The sequence below is a fragment of the Pelobates fuscus genome, chromosome 10 (genome assembly GCF_036172605.1).
Source record: "Pelobates fuscus isolate aPelFus1 chromosome 10, aPelFus1.pri, whole genome shotgun sequence".
NCBI lineage: Eukaryota > Metazoa > Chordata > Amphibia > Anura > Pelobatidae > Pelobates > Pelobates fuscus.
The window spans coordinates 6,096,524-6,111,377 of NC_086326.1; the positions used below are offsets into that span (position 1 = coordinate 6,096,524).

At 40.6% G+C, this 14,854-nt stretch overlaps 1 protein-coding gene across 1 annotated transcript in view; it reads right to left on the minus strand.

Annotated features, from left to right (window-relative positions):
* CCDC172 (coiled-coil domain containing 172) overlaps positions 1-14,854 on the minus strand; it is a 58,950-nt gene that overhangs the window by 21,398 nt on the left and 22,698 nt on the right. Inside the window, exons 5-7 of the mRNA XM_063434832.1 lie at positions 13,748-13,849; positions 13,493-13,595; positions 5,350-5,437 (exon numbers count right to left, since the gene is read on the minus strand). Of these exons, the coding sequence (XP_063290902.1) occupies positions 5,350-5,437; positions 13,493-13,595; positions 13,748-13,849 (293 nt within the window). The remainder of the gene's footprint in view (positions 1-5,349; positions 5,438-13,492; positions 13,596-13,747; positions 13,850-14,854) is intronic.

The window sequence follows — 14,854 nt, forward strand, 5'->3', positions numbered from 1 at the left end:
GGGGAATATCAACTAAATGCCAAACATTGTTATATAGGGGAATATTCACTAAATACCAAACATTGTGACATAGGGGAATATTCACTAAATGCCAAACATTGTTATACAGGGGAATATTCACTAAATACCAAACATTGTTATACAGGGGAATATTCACTAAATGCCAAACATTGTTATACAGGGGAATATTCACTAAATACCAAACATTGTTATACAGGGGAATATTCACTAAGTACCAAACATTGTTATATAGGGGAATATTCACTAAATACCAAACATTGTTATAAAGGGGAATATTCACTAAATGCCAAACATTGTTATACAGGGGAATATTCACTAAATACCAAACATTGTTATACAGGGGAATATTCACTAAATGCCAAACATTGTTATACAGGGGAATATTCACTAAATACCAAACATTGTTATACAGGGGAATATTCACTAAGTACCAAACATTGTTATACAGGGGAATATTCACTAAATGCCAAACATTGTTAAACAGGGGAATATTCACTAAATGCCGAACATTGTTATACAGGGGAATATTCACTAAATGCCGAACATTGTTATACAGGGGAATATTCACTAAATACCAAACATTGTTATACAGGGGAATATTCACTAAATGCCAAACATTGTTATACAGGGGAATATTCACTAAATACCAAACATTGTTATACAGGGGAATATTCACTAAATACCAAACATTGTTTTACAGGGGAATATTCACTAAATGGCAAACATTGTTATATAGGGGAATATTCACTAAATACCAAACATTGTTATACAGGGGAATATTCACTAAATGGCAAACATTGTTATATAGGGGAATATTCACTAAATACCAAACATTGTTAAACAGGGGAATATTCACTAAATGCCAAACATTGTTATACAGGGGAATATTCACTAAATGCCAAACATTGTTATACAGGGGAATATTCACTAAATACCAAACATTGTTATACAGGGGAATATTCACTAAATGCCAAACATTGTTATATAGGGGGATATCAACTAAATGCCAAACATTGTTATATAGGGGAATATTCACTAAATACCAAACATTGTTATACAGGGGAATATTCACTAAATGGCAAACATTTTTATATAGGGGAATATTCACTAAATACCAAACATTGTTATACAGGGGAATATTCACTAAATGCTAAACATTGTTATACAGGGGAATATTCACTAAATACCAAACATTGTTATACAGGGGAATATTCACTAAATGCCAAACATTGTTACAGGGGAATTTTCACTAAATACCAAACATTGTTATACAGGGGAATATTCACTAAATACCAAACATTGTTATATAGGGGAATATTCACTAAATGCCAAACATTGTTATACAGGGGAATATTCACTAAATGCCAAACATTGTTATACAGGGGGATATTCACTAAATGCCAAACATTATTATATAGGGGAATATTCACTAAATGCCAAACATTGTTATACAGGGGAATATTCACTAAATGCCAAACATTGTTATACAGGGGAATATTCACTAAATGCCAAACATTATTATATAGGGGAATATTCACTAAATACCAAACATTGTTATATAGGGGAATATTCACTAAATACCAAACATTGTCATACAGGGGAATATTCACTAAATGCCAAACATTGTTATATAGGGGAATATTCACTAAATGCCAAACATTGTTATACAGGGGGATATCAACTAAATGCCAAACATTGTTATATAGGGGAATATTCACTAAATACCAAACATTGTCACACAGGGGAATATTCACTAAATACCAAACATTGTTATACAGGGGAATATTCACTAAATGCTAAACATTGTTATACAGGGGAATATTCACTAAAAACCAAACATTGTTATACAGGGGAATATTCACTAAATGCCAAACATTGTTACAGGGGAATTTTCACTAAATACCAATCATTGTTATACAGGGGAATATTCACTAAATGCCAAACATTGTTATACAGGGGAATTTTCACTAAATGCCAAACATTGTTATACAGGGGAATATTCACTAAATACCAAACATTGTTATATAGGGGAATATTCACTAAATGCCAAACATTGTTATACAGGGGAATTTTCACTAAATACCAAACATTGTTATACAGGGGAATATTCACTAAATGCCAAACATTGTTATATAGGGGAATATTCACTAAATACCAAACATTGTTATACAGGGGAATATTCACTAAATGCCAAACATTGTTAAACAGGGGAATTTTCACTAAATACCAAACATTGTTATACAGGGGAATATTCACTAATACCAAACATTGTTATATAGGGGAATATTCACTAAATACCAAACATTGTTCTACAGGGGAATATATAGGGGAATATTCACTAAATGCCAAACATTGTTATATAGGGGAATATTCACTAAATGCCAAACATTGTTATATAGGGGAATATTCACTAAATACCAAACATTGTTATATAGGGGAATATTCACTAAATACCAAACATTGTTATATAGGGGAATATTCACTAAATGCCAAACATTGTTATACAGGGGAGTATTCACTAAATGCCAAACATTATTATATAGGGGAATATTCACTAAATACCAAACATTGTTATACAGGGGAATATTCACTAAATACCAAACATTGTTATATAGGGGAATATTCACTAAATGCCAAACATTGTTATACAGGGGAATATTCACTAAATGCCAAACATTGGTATATAGGGGAATATTCACTAAATGCCAAATATTGTTATACAGCGGAATATTCACTAAATACCAAACATTGTTATAAAGGGGAATACGGTCCTCCCTCCCCCCCACCCCTGCGCGGTGGGTGGGGGCCATAAAAATAGTGAGGGGGGACCTACTGTCCTCCCCCCGGCCCCCATCCCTGCGCGGTGGGTGGGGGCCATAAAAATAATGAGGGGTGGACCTACTGTCCTCCCCCCTCCGGCCCCCACACCTGCGCGGTGGGTGGGGGCCATAAATCACAGAGGGGGGGACCTACTGTCCTCCCCTCTGTGAGCGTTGGGTGGGGGCCATAAAAATAATGAGGGGGGGACCTACTGTCCTCCCCCCCTGGCCCCCACCCCATAGCGGTGGGTGGGGGCCCTAAAAAAAACAATAAGGGGGGACCTACTGTCCCCCCCCGGCCCCCACCCCTGAGTGGTGGGTGGGGGCCCTAAATAAAAATCCCCCCCAATCAAAGGTGACTAGGGGTCCCCAAGCCCCTAGTCACCCACCCCCCACCCCCAAAAAAGTTACCTCCTACCTACCCCCCTCACCATAAAAAATAGTGATGGGAGAATAAAATAACTAACCTGTAGAAAAATTCAACTTACCATTTGATGTCTTCTTTTTTCTAATATCTTCATTTTTCAGCCCCAAAAAAAGGCCAAATAAAAAGCCATCATACCCGTCGAATGTAAAATAAAATAAAAAACCCGAGCGCCCCCCAAAAAAATCCTGACGAAAAAGAAAAAACCCGACGCTAAAAAAATTAATCCATTTTCACCCATGGAGCGCTCCGCGCAGACTGAGCTCTGCAGGGCGGGGGAAGGCTTATAAAGCCTTGCCACGCCATGCAATTAGGCTAAGAACACTCTGATTGGCTGTTTTAAGCCAATCAGAGTGCTCTTTGTCATTTTACACAGCGTGGGAAAATTCCAAAGAACTTTCCCACGCTGTGTAAAATTACACAAAGCACTCTGATTGGGTGGCTTGAAATCCATCCAATCACAGTGCTCTGTGTAATTTTACACAGCGTGGGAAAATTCCAAAGAACTTTCCCATGCTGTGTAAAATTACACAGAGCACTGTGATTGGATGGATTTCAAGCCCACCAATCAGAGTGCTCTTTGTCATTTTACACAGCGTGGGAAAATTCCAAAGAACTTTCCCACGCTGTGTAAAATGACACAGAGCACTGTGATTGGATGGTTTTGAAGCCATCCAATCACAGTGCTCTGTGTCATTTTACACAGAGTGGGAAAATTCTAAAGAACTTTCCCACGCTGTGTAAAATGACAAAGAGCACTCTGATTGGTTTAAACCCACCAATCAGAGTGTTCTTAGCCTAATTGCAGGATGGGGCAAGGCTTTATAAGTCTTCCCCTGCCCTGCGTAGCTCAGTCTGCGCGGAGCCCTCCATGGGTGAAGATGGATTATTTTTTTGCGCTCGCTTTTTTTCTTTTTCGTCTGGTTTTGTTTTTTGCGCTCGGGTTTTTTATTTTATTTTAAGTTCGTCGGGTATGATGGCTTTTTACTTGCCCTTTTTTGGAGCTGAAAAATGAAGATTTTAGAAAAAAGAAGCCGTCAAATGGTAAGTTTAATTTTTTTTTACAGGTTAGTTATTTTATTCCCCCCTCACTATTTTTAGGGTGAGGGGGGTAGGTAGGGGATAGCTTGATTTGGGTGGGGGGGGGGTGACTAGGGGCTTGGGAGCCCTAGTCACCTTGACAGTAGGTCCCCCCCTTAATTTTTTTTAGGGCCCCCACCCACTGCTCAGGGGTGGGGGCCAGGGGGGATGGTAGGTCTATGATCTACTGCTCAGGAGTGGGAGCAGGGGGGAGGACAGTAGGTCCCCCCCTCTCTTTATTTAGGGCCCCCACCCACCGCTCAGGGGTTGGTCCGGGGGGATAGTAGGTCCCCCCCTTATTGTTTTCTTAGGGCCCCCACCCACCGCTCTGGGGTAGGGACCGGGGGGAGGACGGTATAAAACATTGGTTCAGCTCTGGCAAGCATGTTTTCTTAGATGATTTATAAAGGGCCCTCACCCACTGCTCAGGGGTCGGGGCCAGGGGGAGGAAAGTAGGTCCTCCCCCTCTCTTTATTTAGGGCCCTCACCCACCGCTCAGGGGTGGGGGGGAGGACGGTAGGTCCCCCCCCACCATTATTATCTAGGGCCCCCGCCCACCGCTCAGGGGTGGGGGCTTGGGGGGAGGACAGTAGCCCCCCCCTATCTTTATTTAGGGCCCCCACCCACCGCTCAGGGGTGGGGGCCAGGGTGTAGGACAGTAGGTCCCACCCCCTTATTGTTATTTAGTAGGTCCCCCCCCCCCCCCCTTACGTTACGTGCTTTATTGTGGCCAGAAAGAGTCCCTGTGGGTTTTAAAATTCGCCTGCCTATTGAAGTCTATGGCGGTTCGCCCGGTTCGCGAACATTTGCGGAACTTCGCGTTCGCCATTCGCGAACCGAAAATTTTATGTTCGCGACATCACTAATTATAATGCTTTCATTACCGCAGTCAGCGATTGTACACAGCAACCTTGCAGTAATACCCTCTGATACAAAACAATAGAACCTACAGACCAGCATCTCTGAATAAATGTTATTTTCATATATCAGTATGAAGAAACGTACCATCTGTAAATACTCAATCTCTGCACGCAAAGCCTCATGGACGTTTTCTAAACCCTCTTCTTTATACAATTCCAGCTCTTTTTTCAGCCTGTGTAAAGAAACAATATATATTTTAATGGCACAGATCAGGAAGCAATGTGGGCCCCTTGGGTTGTCTTCCTAATGGTTGCCACCAGCACAACATTTATCAGGTTCTAACCAGCGTAATAGGAATTCCTAATGGAGACTGCTTTGTAAATAGGAAGATTCTTATGAAAAGGTTCTGAAGACTTCATTTTGCTATACATTTCATTAAATTCAAGCTAATGCCATACATGTAATTTGAGCCACTGTCAGCCATTGATCTATACATAAATAACATGTATTCCTAATGCTACAGCGTTCTGCTAACTATTTAGGTGACCAGCCCCCTGTGTGGGATAAAACAGCATTCTTACTTACCTGTTGGCCTTTCTCGCACGGGTGCCTGACTCCGTAGGTGAGATCATCAATCTTGTCTAGTGTGCATGCGCGGAAAACCACCACAATGGGCCAATCCGCCTCTCCTCATAGAGAGGAGTTGATTCATTGCATCTTGAACATTGGTCCTACAGGACTGAAGCCCAGAAGTCCCCCTAGTGGCAGTCCGAGAGTCTGACTGGTTGATTATCTGAGTGACTAAAAAGTGTCCCTTTCACCTTACTATCACAGACAGTGTTTCCATTGCTAGTATTATCTTAATTTGATGGACTTGATTATTTTAAAATCAACCTATATAACTATATAATTAAAGTCCTGCATATCACAAGGAAATGCATTGATTACATGTCAATATACTCTTTACAGAACGTGGCGCATCCAGAGCAAATACTTTAATAGATTCCTCACTTACAATAAAAAAACATAATTTACACTGGTCACTTCCATTACTTATGTAACAGGGGAAACGGATGCCAGAGGTAACATTGGTCATCTCTTGGTATCTGTGCCATAGGGTCTGGACAAGTGATCGTTTACTTTGGCATTCCAGCCTTTTTCTATACAACTGGAGACACGCAGCACAAATCCAAAGATTAGGAACCAACGATCCAACGTATTGTCCATGTACAGTGCACATGTTAATACAGATGTAATTGTAAATAGTGTTTATCTGAAATTTTAATCATTATTCATAGTTCTACCCAATCCCCATGTAACGTACCCTCCACGTAGCATTTTTAAGACAAACGCAATAAACAATCATATAGCTTAGCTTCCTGCCCATGGCTCATTATAATTTAGCTATTTTGCTAGCGTTACCCTCCAGCCGTCTCTGGAGAATAGAACATGTTATGAATGCAATCTATAAGGCACATCTCATCCAACCAAGTGCAGATGGTTTGCACAGAGCTGGGAGAAAGCAAGGGCAAGCGATCTGGACTCTGCGAACGTCTGCTTCTCAGCAAAACATCTAATACAGTGCAATGAAATCAACAAGCAGATTGTTATTATAGAAACTCATTTGGCATGAAATATATTGCTCTGAAGATTGATATTTCCTGCTTATAAAACTTAACATAAAATTAAATTGCAAATATTTCTCAAATTTGCTGGGATTGGAGCCCCGAGGCAACCCGACGGTAATATAAAACATTGGTTCAGCTCTGGCAAGCATGTTTTCTTAGATGATTTATAAAGGAGAAAACTCCATTTGCCTCTGTATAGCTTTAATAACGTTGAGTTTGTTCCTTCTCCTCATGCTGGGAAAATCAGGATGCCAAGTTAGAACTTTTTTCATAAATAAACACCTGACTGTTTTATACTCTACAGCACACACACACACAAACATACATAAACAGCTTTTAAAGAGAACAAAGTACAGTTAATTATTTTTGTTGTGTACATTAATTCAAATGTTGACAAATTAATTGATCAGTGTTTCAAGGTTCTATGGAGGCGATGTAAGAAAAAAAAGATGCAATTCTGGATACAAAGTGCTAAATGTTCAACGACATTCTATTGGTTTCCATGGTTACTGCCCCTTATTTAGCATTTTTACCCGGAATGGCACCTGTTTTTCCTTAACTCATACAAAGTAAACTTTTACAGGGTATGGGCACATAAGAGTTTGGAGGAAGCTAGAAGAAGAGAAAACGTACTTTATGAAATACTCTCTAAGCTCCATAATTACCAGATGAAGCTTACAGATCTTCTCCAAAAGTTAAAAAAACTAAATTAGTTACAAACAAATATTTTACTCTTTCACCAAATGCCATTGCCATGGTGAGTGAGGCAGCTAAATATATAAACCGAGAACAGCTTATTTTAAAGATACTATACATACTTTAAATATCATATAAATATTTCAGTTAAAGGGAGACTCTACGGCTATGTGTCGTGGTTTGGGGTTTAAAGAGACTGTAACAGCTACCCTGGTAGTGAGAGGGTATCAGCCGTTGGAGACGTCCTTTTTCCCGGCAAGTCGCTGTGTAGTAATAGAGTTGGTATAATCCCATAAAAAGATCCAGGGGGAGAGTCAGGTTCAGCTGTAAAAAGGCAACGTAATAATGCAGTAAAATCCCCTTCCAAGAACGAGACGAGGCTACGTTTTGAAGGGTCAAGAAGAACTGAACTTTTATTCACCTAACTTCCTTATAAAGGATTCTCCCATGCAAGGGAGGGATTTACAAGAATTACACAAGACACCAATCATACATGAGTTACCTCCCACACATCTCCTCCCCTCAGATAAGCAAGTAACACAATTAACAAGCACACAATTTTACCCTAGTTTTGGATGTACCCCAAATACTTGGGGTATATTCATAAGTTTAGTATCCCCAGATAGCCCTAGTCTGTGGGTACAACATAGTCAAAAATCATCCCATTCGGTAAAGGGGTTCGGGAGATATGGAGCTTCAAAGTTTTGACCGACCGCACAGACACACTAGCCGAAAATAGTTCCATAAGATTTGGCCTTGCGGTCGTGCCTCGGTAAAAAGGCACGAAAATCTTGCCATCCATTCGGTTCTTGATGTTCGCTAGAATCCCCATAGTCTATTAAGTCTTTCTACCGAACAGCAGGGGGTTCGGTAGTTTTGGCACGAATTCCCCGTGTTATGGAGGTCTCAGCGGTGTTCGCCTACTCGAGTGTCCGATTTTGGTTCCAGACGTTCGACGGCAAATCACCGCTGATCGGGACTAAGATGGCCACCTAGTACGTGAGACAAGGAATTTGTGCGTTTGTATACGAACAGCAAAGGTCGACCTGGGAGGTAAAATACCACATAATTAACAGCAGGGTGGTCCAGTGTTCGGTAGTTTGACTTGGCAACAAATATTCTCAGGTAATTGTAAGGTTCTGATTACAGAACTGCAGGGCCATAGTCGCAGGGCAGGAGGCTAGCAATAAGTCCTCTCCAATGCCCAGTGGCAAAGGGCAATTTGTCACAGAGACTTTCCCTGGAAGCTGAGCATTGAAAACACTGCCTTTTCTGGTAAAAGGCAGTGTTTACACTGAAGCATAGTTCCACCTCTAGTGGCTGTCACTCAGTCACTCTGATAGCTACTAGACAGTAAGGGTGGTGGGTTGGGTTTCTGCTTCCACCCCACTGTTCCTTCACACCTCTCCCCACCCACCCTTCCCTCACTTTTTCCTCATTTGAAGTTCACTCAATTTGCATGTTCAAACCAGTCTCTGCAATCATTGGTGCTATTTACCACCACCCTTGTTCCTCTCTGCCTTGTAATTTACCTTCTCTAATGCTTGGAGACCTTAACACTCCCATTAATCCAACCTTGATGTCAGGAGCCTTAAATCGTATTTCACTTACTTCCTACCGTGGACTATCCCAGTGGACTAATTCTCCCACACAAGTAGCTGGCACTACCATTGATCTATTTTTTTTCAGATGCATGCACAGTCTTTAACACTCCAATTCCTCTTTCAGATCACCACCTCTTACTTTTGGTTTTTGAGAGCCCTCTCACTCAACATCATCAGCCTAATCTCCCTCAACTCAGAAGGAACCTGGTTTCTCTTACAGCAACTGTCAGCTGATGTCCATTCTCAACTCTCATCCATCCATACCTTTTCCTGTCCCTCTCTGGCTGTCTCCTCATATAATGCTACCTTCACCTCTGCCCTGGATGCTGCAGCCCCACTCTAAGCATACACCTCAAAGAGGACACTCCAAGTCGACCCAATATCTACAGAAATGCTCCCGGTCAACTGAACGCTGCTGGAGGAAGTCTCACACTGTGTCTGTCCTTCCCCATTATAAATGAATAGTGTTTTTGTACAGCACAGACCTCACCCTTGCTAAACAAGCATATTTTTCCACTCTCATTAATTCATGCTCCTGCAATCCTAGGCATCTCTTTGATATCTTCAATTATTTTCTTCTTCCTGCTGTAGTCGCCCCCAAACTAAGCTTTCAGCTGATATCTTTAATCTTGTCAGTAAAATAACATGTAAAGTAATTAAGGAAAGAATACTACTGCACAGAAGGTGGCTGCACTTCTCCGTACCTCTCGCCCCACCACTTGTCCGCTTGATCCTCCTCTTGTTTGTGACAACCTTAACACGTCTTCAACTGCTCTCTTTCTTTTGGCTTTGTCCCCGCTTCCCTTAAACATGCTACTGTTATACTCCTTACAAAAAGCTATATATTGGCCTGTCTTCCCCTTCCAACTACTGTCCCATATCTCTGCTCCCTTTTTCCTCAAAGCTTCTAGAACAACTTGTCTTTACCATTCTGGTTTTCTTTCAGACTTGCAACTTTCTCCTTGAGACTCTTTAATCTGGTCTCCATCCCCTCCATTCTTCTGAGAGTGCTCTGATTAAAGTAACTAATGATCTAATTGGGGATAAATCCAAAGGCCACTACTCTCTACTAATTCTTCTTGACCTCTCTGCTGCCTTTGACACTGTTGGTCATGGCCTCCTTCTCCAAAGTATTCGGTCCCTCAGTCTCACTGACACTGTGCTCTTGTGGCACTCATCTTCTCTCTCTTAAAGTTAATTCAGAGTCTTATTTTCTAATGAGACCTCCTCTCCTAATTCTGTCTTGGTCATAGTCCTTCAAGGCTATGTTCTTGGTCCCCTTCTGTTCTCTTTTTATACTGCCTCTTTTGGTAAACATATTAATTCCTTTGGATTCTGCTAACACCTGTACGCTGATGACATGCAGATATAGCACTCCTCCCCTGATCCTAGAATCTTTCTTGCATCTCTGATTGGATGTCCTCCTGCTTTCTAAACATTACTAAATCAATCTAGCTAAAACAGAGCTTCTTGTTTTTCCTCAGCATAACACTGATCCTTGTCGTTCGCTCTTCCTGCAGATTGATGGTATCCTCATCAGCCCGTCCTTGCAAACTCCCGGTCTTGGTTTTATCCTTCATGCTGGCCTCACCTTTACAACTCACATCCTGACAATTTCCACCTTAAAAACATTGCCCTCATCCACTCCTTTCTTACGCAACATGCCGACAAGGAGCTTGTTCATGCTCTAGTAACTGGGCATTGATTACTGTAATACTCTCCTAATTGGTCTCCCCAGAAGCTGCATTGCCCCGCTACAGTCTGTAATAAATACTGCCACAATGCTAATCTTTCTCTCCCGTCGCGCCTCTCACACCTTCTGTCCATCCTTACATTGGTTTCCTGTATCCTATATTATTCAATTCAAAATACTAACCCTTACCTATAAAGCTCTTAACAACTCTAGCCCTTATTGTATTTCTTCACGAATTTTGAAATATGCCCATTCATGGTCTCTCCACTCTGCCAGTGACCTTATCGTATTTGCAGCTTGCAGGGTCAGCGCTACCATGAGGTGGCACAGCATGAAGCAGGGTCGAACCGATGACCATGGTAGAGGAGCTTCTGTTCCCCTACCCGGTGTGACAGAAAGTGCTTACAGAGAGCAAAAGAGACAGACTGTGGCCTGGGGAGACACCCAGAGTGGCAGGTGTGATTCAAAAAGACGCAGGTTTGCTGCTACAAAGAACACAGGACCACCGTTTAGTGTCTCTACACTCAGTATACCGAACTGTGAAATAATTATTTGTCAAACGCTGTTAGTTGATTTAGTCAAATTGTTCTTGAAAAAGATGAAAACAAATGATCCAATAGCATCCAATAGATTCGATAGCAAGTAGAAACTAAATCAAAAGGCTTGAAAAATATCTGGTTTCCTTCATCCAATACAGCGCAATCTTAGTGTAAAAGTAAAGATTTAATTTAATATTATTCATTATTGAGATTATGGTTTAAACTAATGTGATTGGAATATCAACGGAATGCTAGTGTGCGTTGTCAGCACTCAAACCCCTCCCTTTCCTGCAGGCAGGTAATATATGCACAGTATATGTGTTTATAGATAGATATACATATATAGATATATCCCCAAGAATCTACTAGGAAATGAGAAAATGGATTTCCTCATATAAAAATCTACATAACCCCCTAAGACTTTAAGCTTGTTTGAGCGGGGTCCTCGTCAATCTATTGTTCCTGTAACATTTTGTAAAGGTCTCATTTATTGTTGAATTCCACCATCTTACATATTGTAAAGCGCTGCGGAATAAGTTGGTGCTATATAAATACTACTAATAATAAATGTGAAAGACCAGAACAAAAACCCTACCTCACCTGAGTGTATCGGTAAAAAGAATGCCATAAAGCGTCCACAAATGATACCTGGTTGATTAATTAAAGCAAATGAAGTCCAAATATGCATTGTTACACATATATAACGTAGCACAATACAATGATTAATACTTCATGGATGTAAATCAAGCTGTTATTGAATGACCATGAGTAGAGTAGAGCGAACCCGAACTGGGTAATATTTTGTAATTGTTTCAGCCACAGGCTGCTCACTGTTTACTAGACACGCCCCTAGTCGCGGTATATACTCACAAGTATAGAGCCAAAAAGTCACCTGGCTCTAGTGTGAAGCGCCTTGGGATCTTTCAAGGGAGATCCACTGCCCTCTTTTTGTTTCCTTCTGGTCTCCTCCACATCCCATTGGGCATATAGAAATGGACAGGATGGCTCCAATGGTAAATGTAAAGACATTTATTAAATAAAATCAAACAAGTATTCAATTAAAAAAGATCAATTTATCAAAATGAAGTTAAAAGTCCTAAAATAAGTCTAAAACGCGTTTCGCCATTGATTGGCTTCCTCCGTTGGTGTATCTTTCATGCGGCAACCTTTTCCTCTTTTATACAGCCTTAATGATCAAATTGCCGGCATCTGTGGAACCGGAAGGGGCTGAATCTTTACTTAGTATTAGTAAATGTGGCTGAAAGACTAATTTATGTTATTTTAAGTGATTTCCATATCCACATTTGTTTGCAGGGCACTTGTCCTACTTTTAACCCCCATTTTACTTCCTTTTGCAGCCCTCTAGCCCTTTCCAGGACTTTTTTAGAGGCATTTTAGTGCACAAAAATTCAGGTCCCCATTGACTTCAATGGGGTTCGGGGGCAAATTCGGGGTCAAGTTCGATCCCGAACCCGGACTTTTTTCCGAAGTTCGGCCGAACCCACTGGACCCGAACATCCAGGTGTCCGCTCAACTCTAACCATGAGCACTGCACTATGATCAAGGTTTAAATATATTAATTTCATTCTTTAACAGCACATTCTAAATCTTCAAGCTGTCTTTTGACTTTGGACGTGGAAAAGGTTTTTGATTGTTTACACTTGAAATATATTTACCTATATTTACAATCATTTCAAACAGATGGATTTTTATCATTTAATGTGAGTAAGCGTAAACATTTCTATAATTTCTATAATTTCCTCTTTATGACATCTCAAGCTTCGGTGTGGACTTAGAGTCCCACTGAATCCTCTGTTTTTGTCAAACCGCTTGAAAATGACTGCACTCATAGTATTATAGTACCATAACTAGACTCAAGGGTTCGTTTCATTCACAACTGCAGTTTGTCTGAATTTGGGTTGATTGCTAAGGGTTGAAATTCGACCATGCTGTTGAATGTGTATTTCTTAGGAGAAATGGTTTGGCCAGAACGAATTTTCGCGCTGTGCACAAATCTAACCTTCACCACTATAGGCTAGAGTGTATAGTACTTGAAATGTCACTTTAAGGATCAGTACAAAATTATAATATATATGAAAAACACATGGATTCTCCATCAATTCTAACCTTAAACACTCCGTGTCAGACTGAGGCTTCTGGCTAATACCAAACTTTTCAGTTTCAAAGTGTTTAGTTGTTGCGATGGCATCAGATATCTTCTCTTCCAAATCTGGAATCAAAACGGACACACCATATTAAAAATATCAATAGATAATTAGCAAACATGCTATCATCTAATATCACCAGTTCAAGTTCATTTTTAGAGAAGGAGTGGTCGATAGATAGACATGAATGGAATAAAAGGACAGGTTTATCTCATACCTTTCAGGCTGAGCTGATATCCCACTAATTCCTTTTTCATTGAGTCCCTGTGCAGCTGTAACATGCTCATACGGACATTTTCACCTTTCAAGGACTCGATTTCTGTAAATGAACAATAACCAGCTTTATAAAGTAACTTAGACTTGTCTCGTCTTATCACACAGTCACCAGGGGAAATGTCTGCCTAATCCCTAAAGCTTATTCCGTGCTTCCTGTGTTCACTAGGTAAGCTGCCATAAGGGCCTCTCAGGAGAGCTGGTCATTAAATCCAAGTGTTTTGTGAGGAACAATGAGCAGCCCCCTGTACCCCTATTCTAAGGATTTAAGTGCTCGCTCCCCACTTTCTTTCTTTTTACCGCAATGTGTGAGGCAGCTGGAGAAACCAGAACAGGTTACAGATATTAGCAGCAAATTGTGTGAATTGTAACGTTTTACGCTAAGCACTATGATTTGCAAAATATGCAAAGACCCCCAATCTGCTTTAAGTTGACCCTCTAGGAAAGCATGTCATCTTTCCAGGTAATTTCTCTCTTTACACCACTCCATCCTTATCTGCTGAATTCAACAGCTAGCGGTTCTCCATTCGATTAATTCTCTCACCATTGTCACCCATTTTCTACATTCCTTATATAGAGATTTCATTAATCCAGAAATCAAATTTGGATCTCTCTCCCCCATGGTTTCACACTTCCTCTAGATTGTAAGCTGATTTGAACAGGACCCTCTCCTCTTGTTTCGATCCACCTTGACATGTTTTGTTCATTTGTTGTTTTTTTACAATTATAATGTATTATACAAAACATATATGTAGTATACAGTATACAATATAAGTAAAATAATAAGATGTTATGGATCGTATAAGATTCCATGAAATCTCCAATCTATAATGGAGTTTCCCCCTAGATTCAGAGTAATTGTAGGAGAGACTAAAGGAGCACATATCCCATAGAGCAGGGGTCCCCAACCCAGTCCTCATGGACCACCAACGGTCCAGGATTTATGTATTTCCCTTTTTTATTCCGATGGAGATGCTGACAAAACCTGGACTGTTGGTGGTCTATGAGGACTGGGTTAGGGACCACTGCCATAGAGGGTCTGCAGGAATTC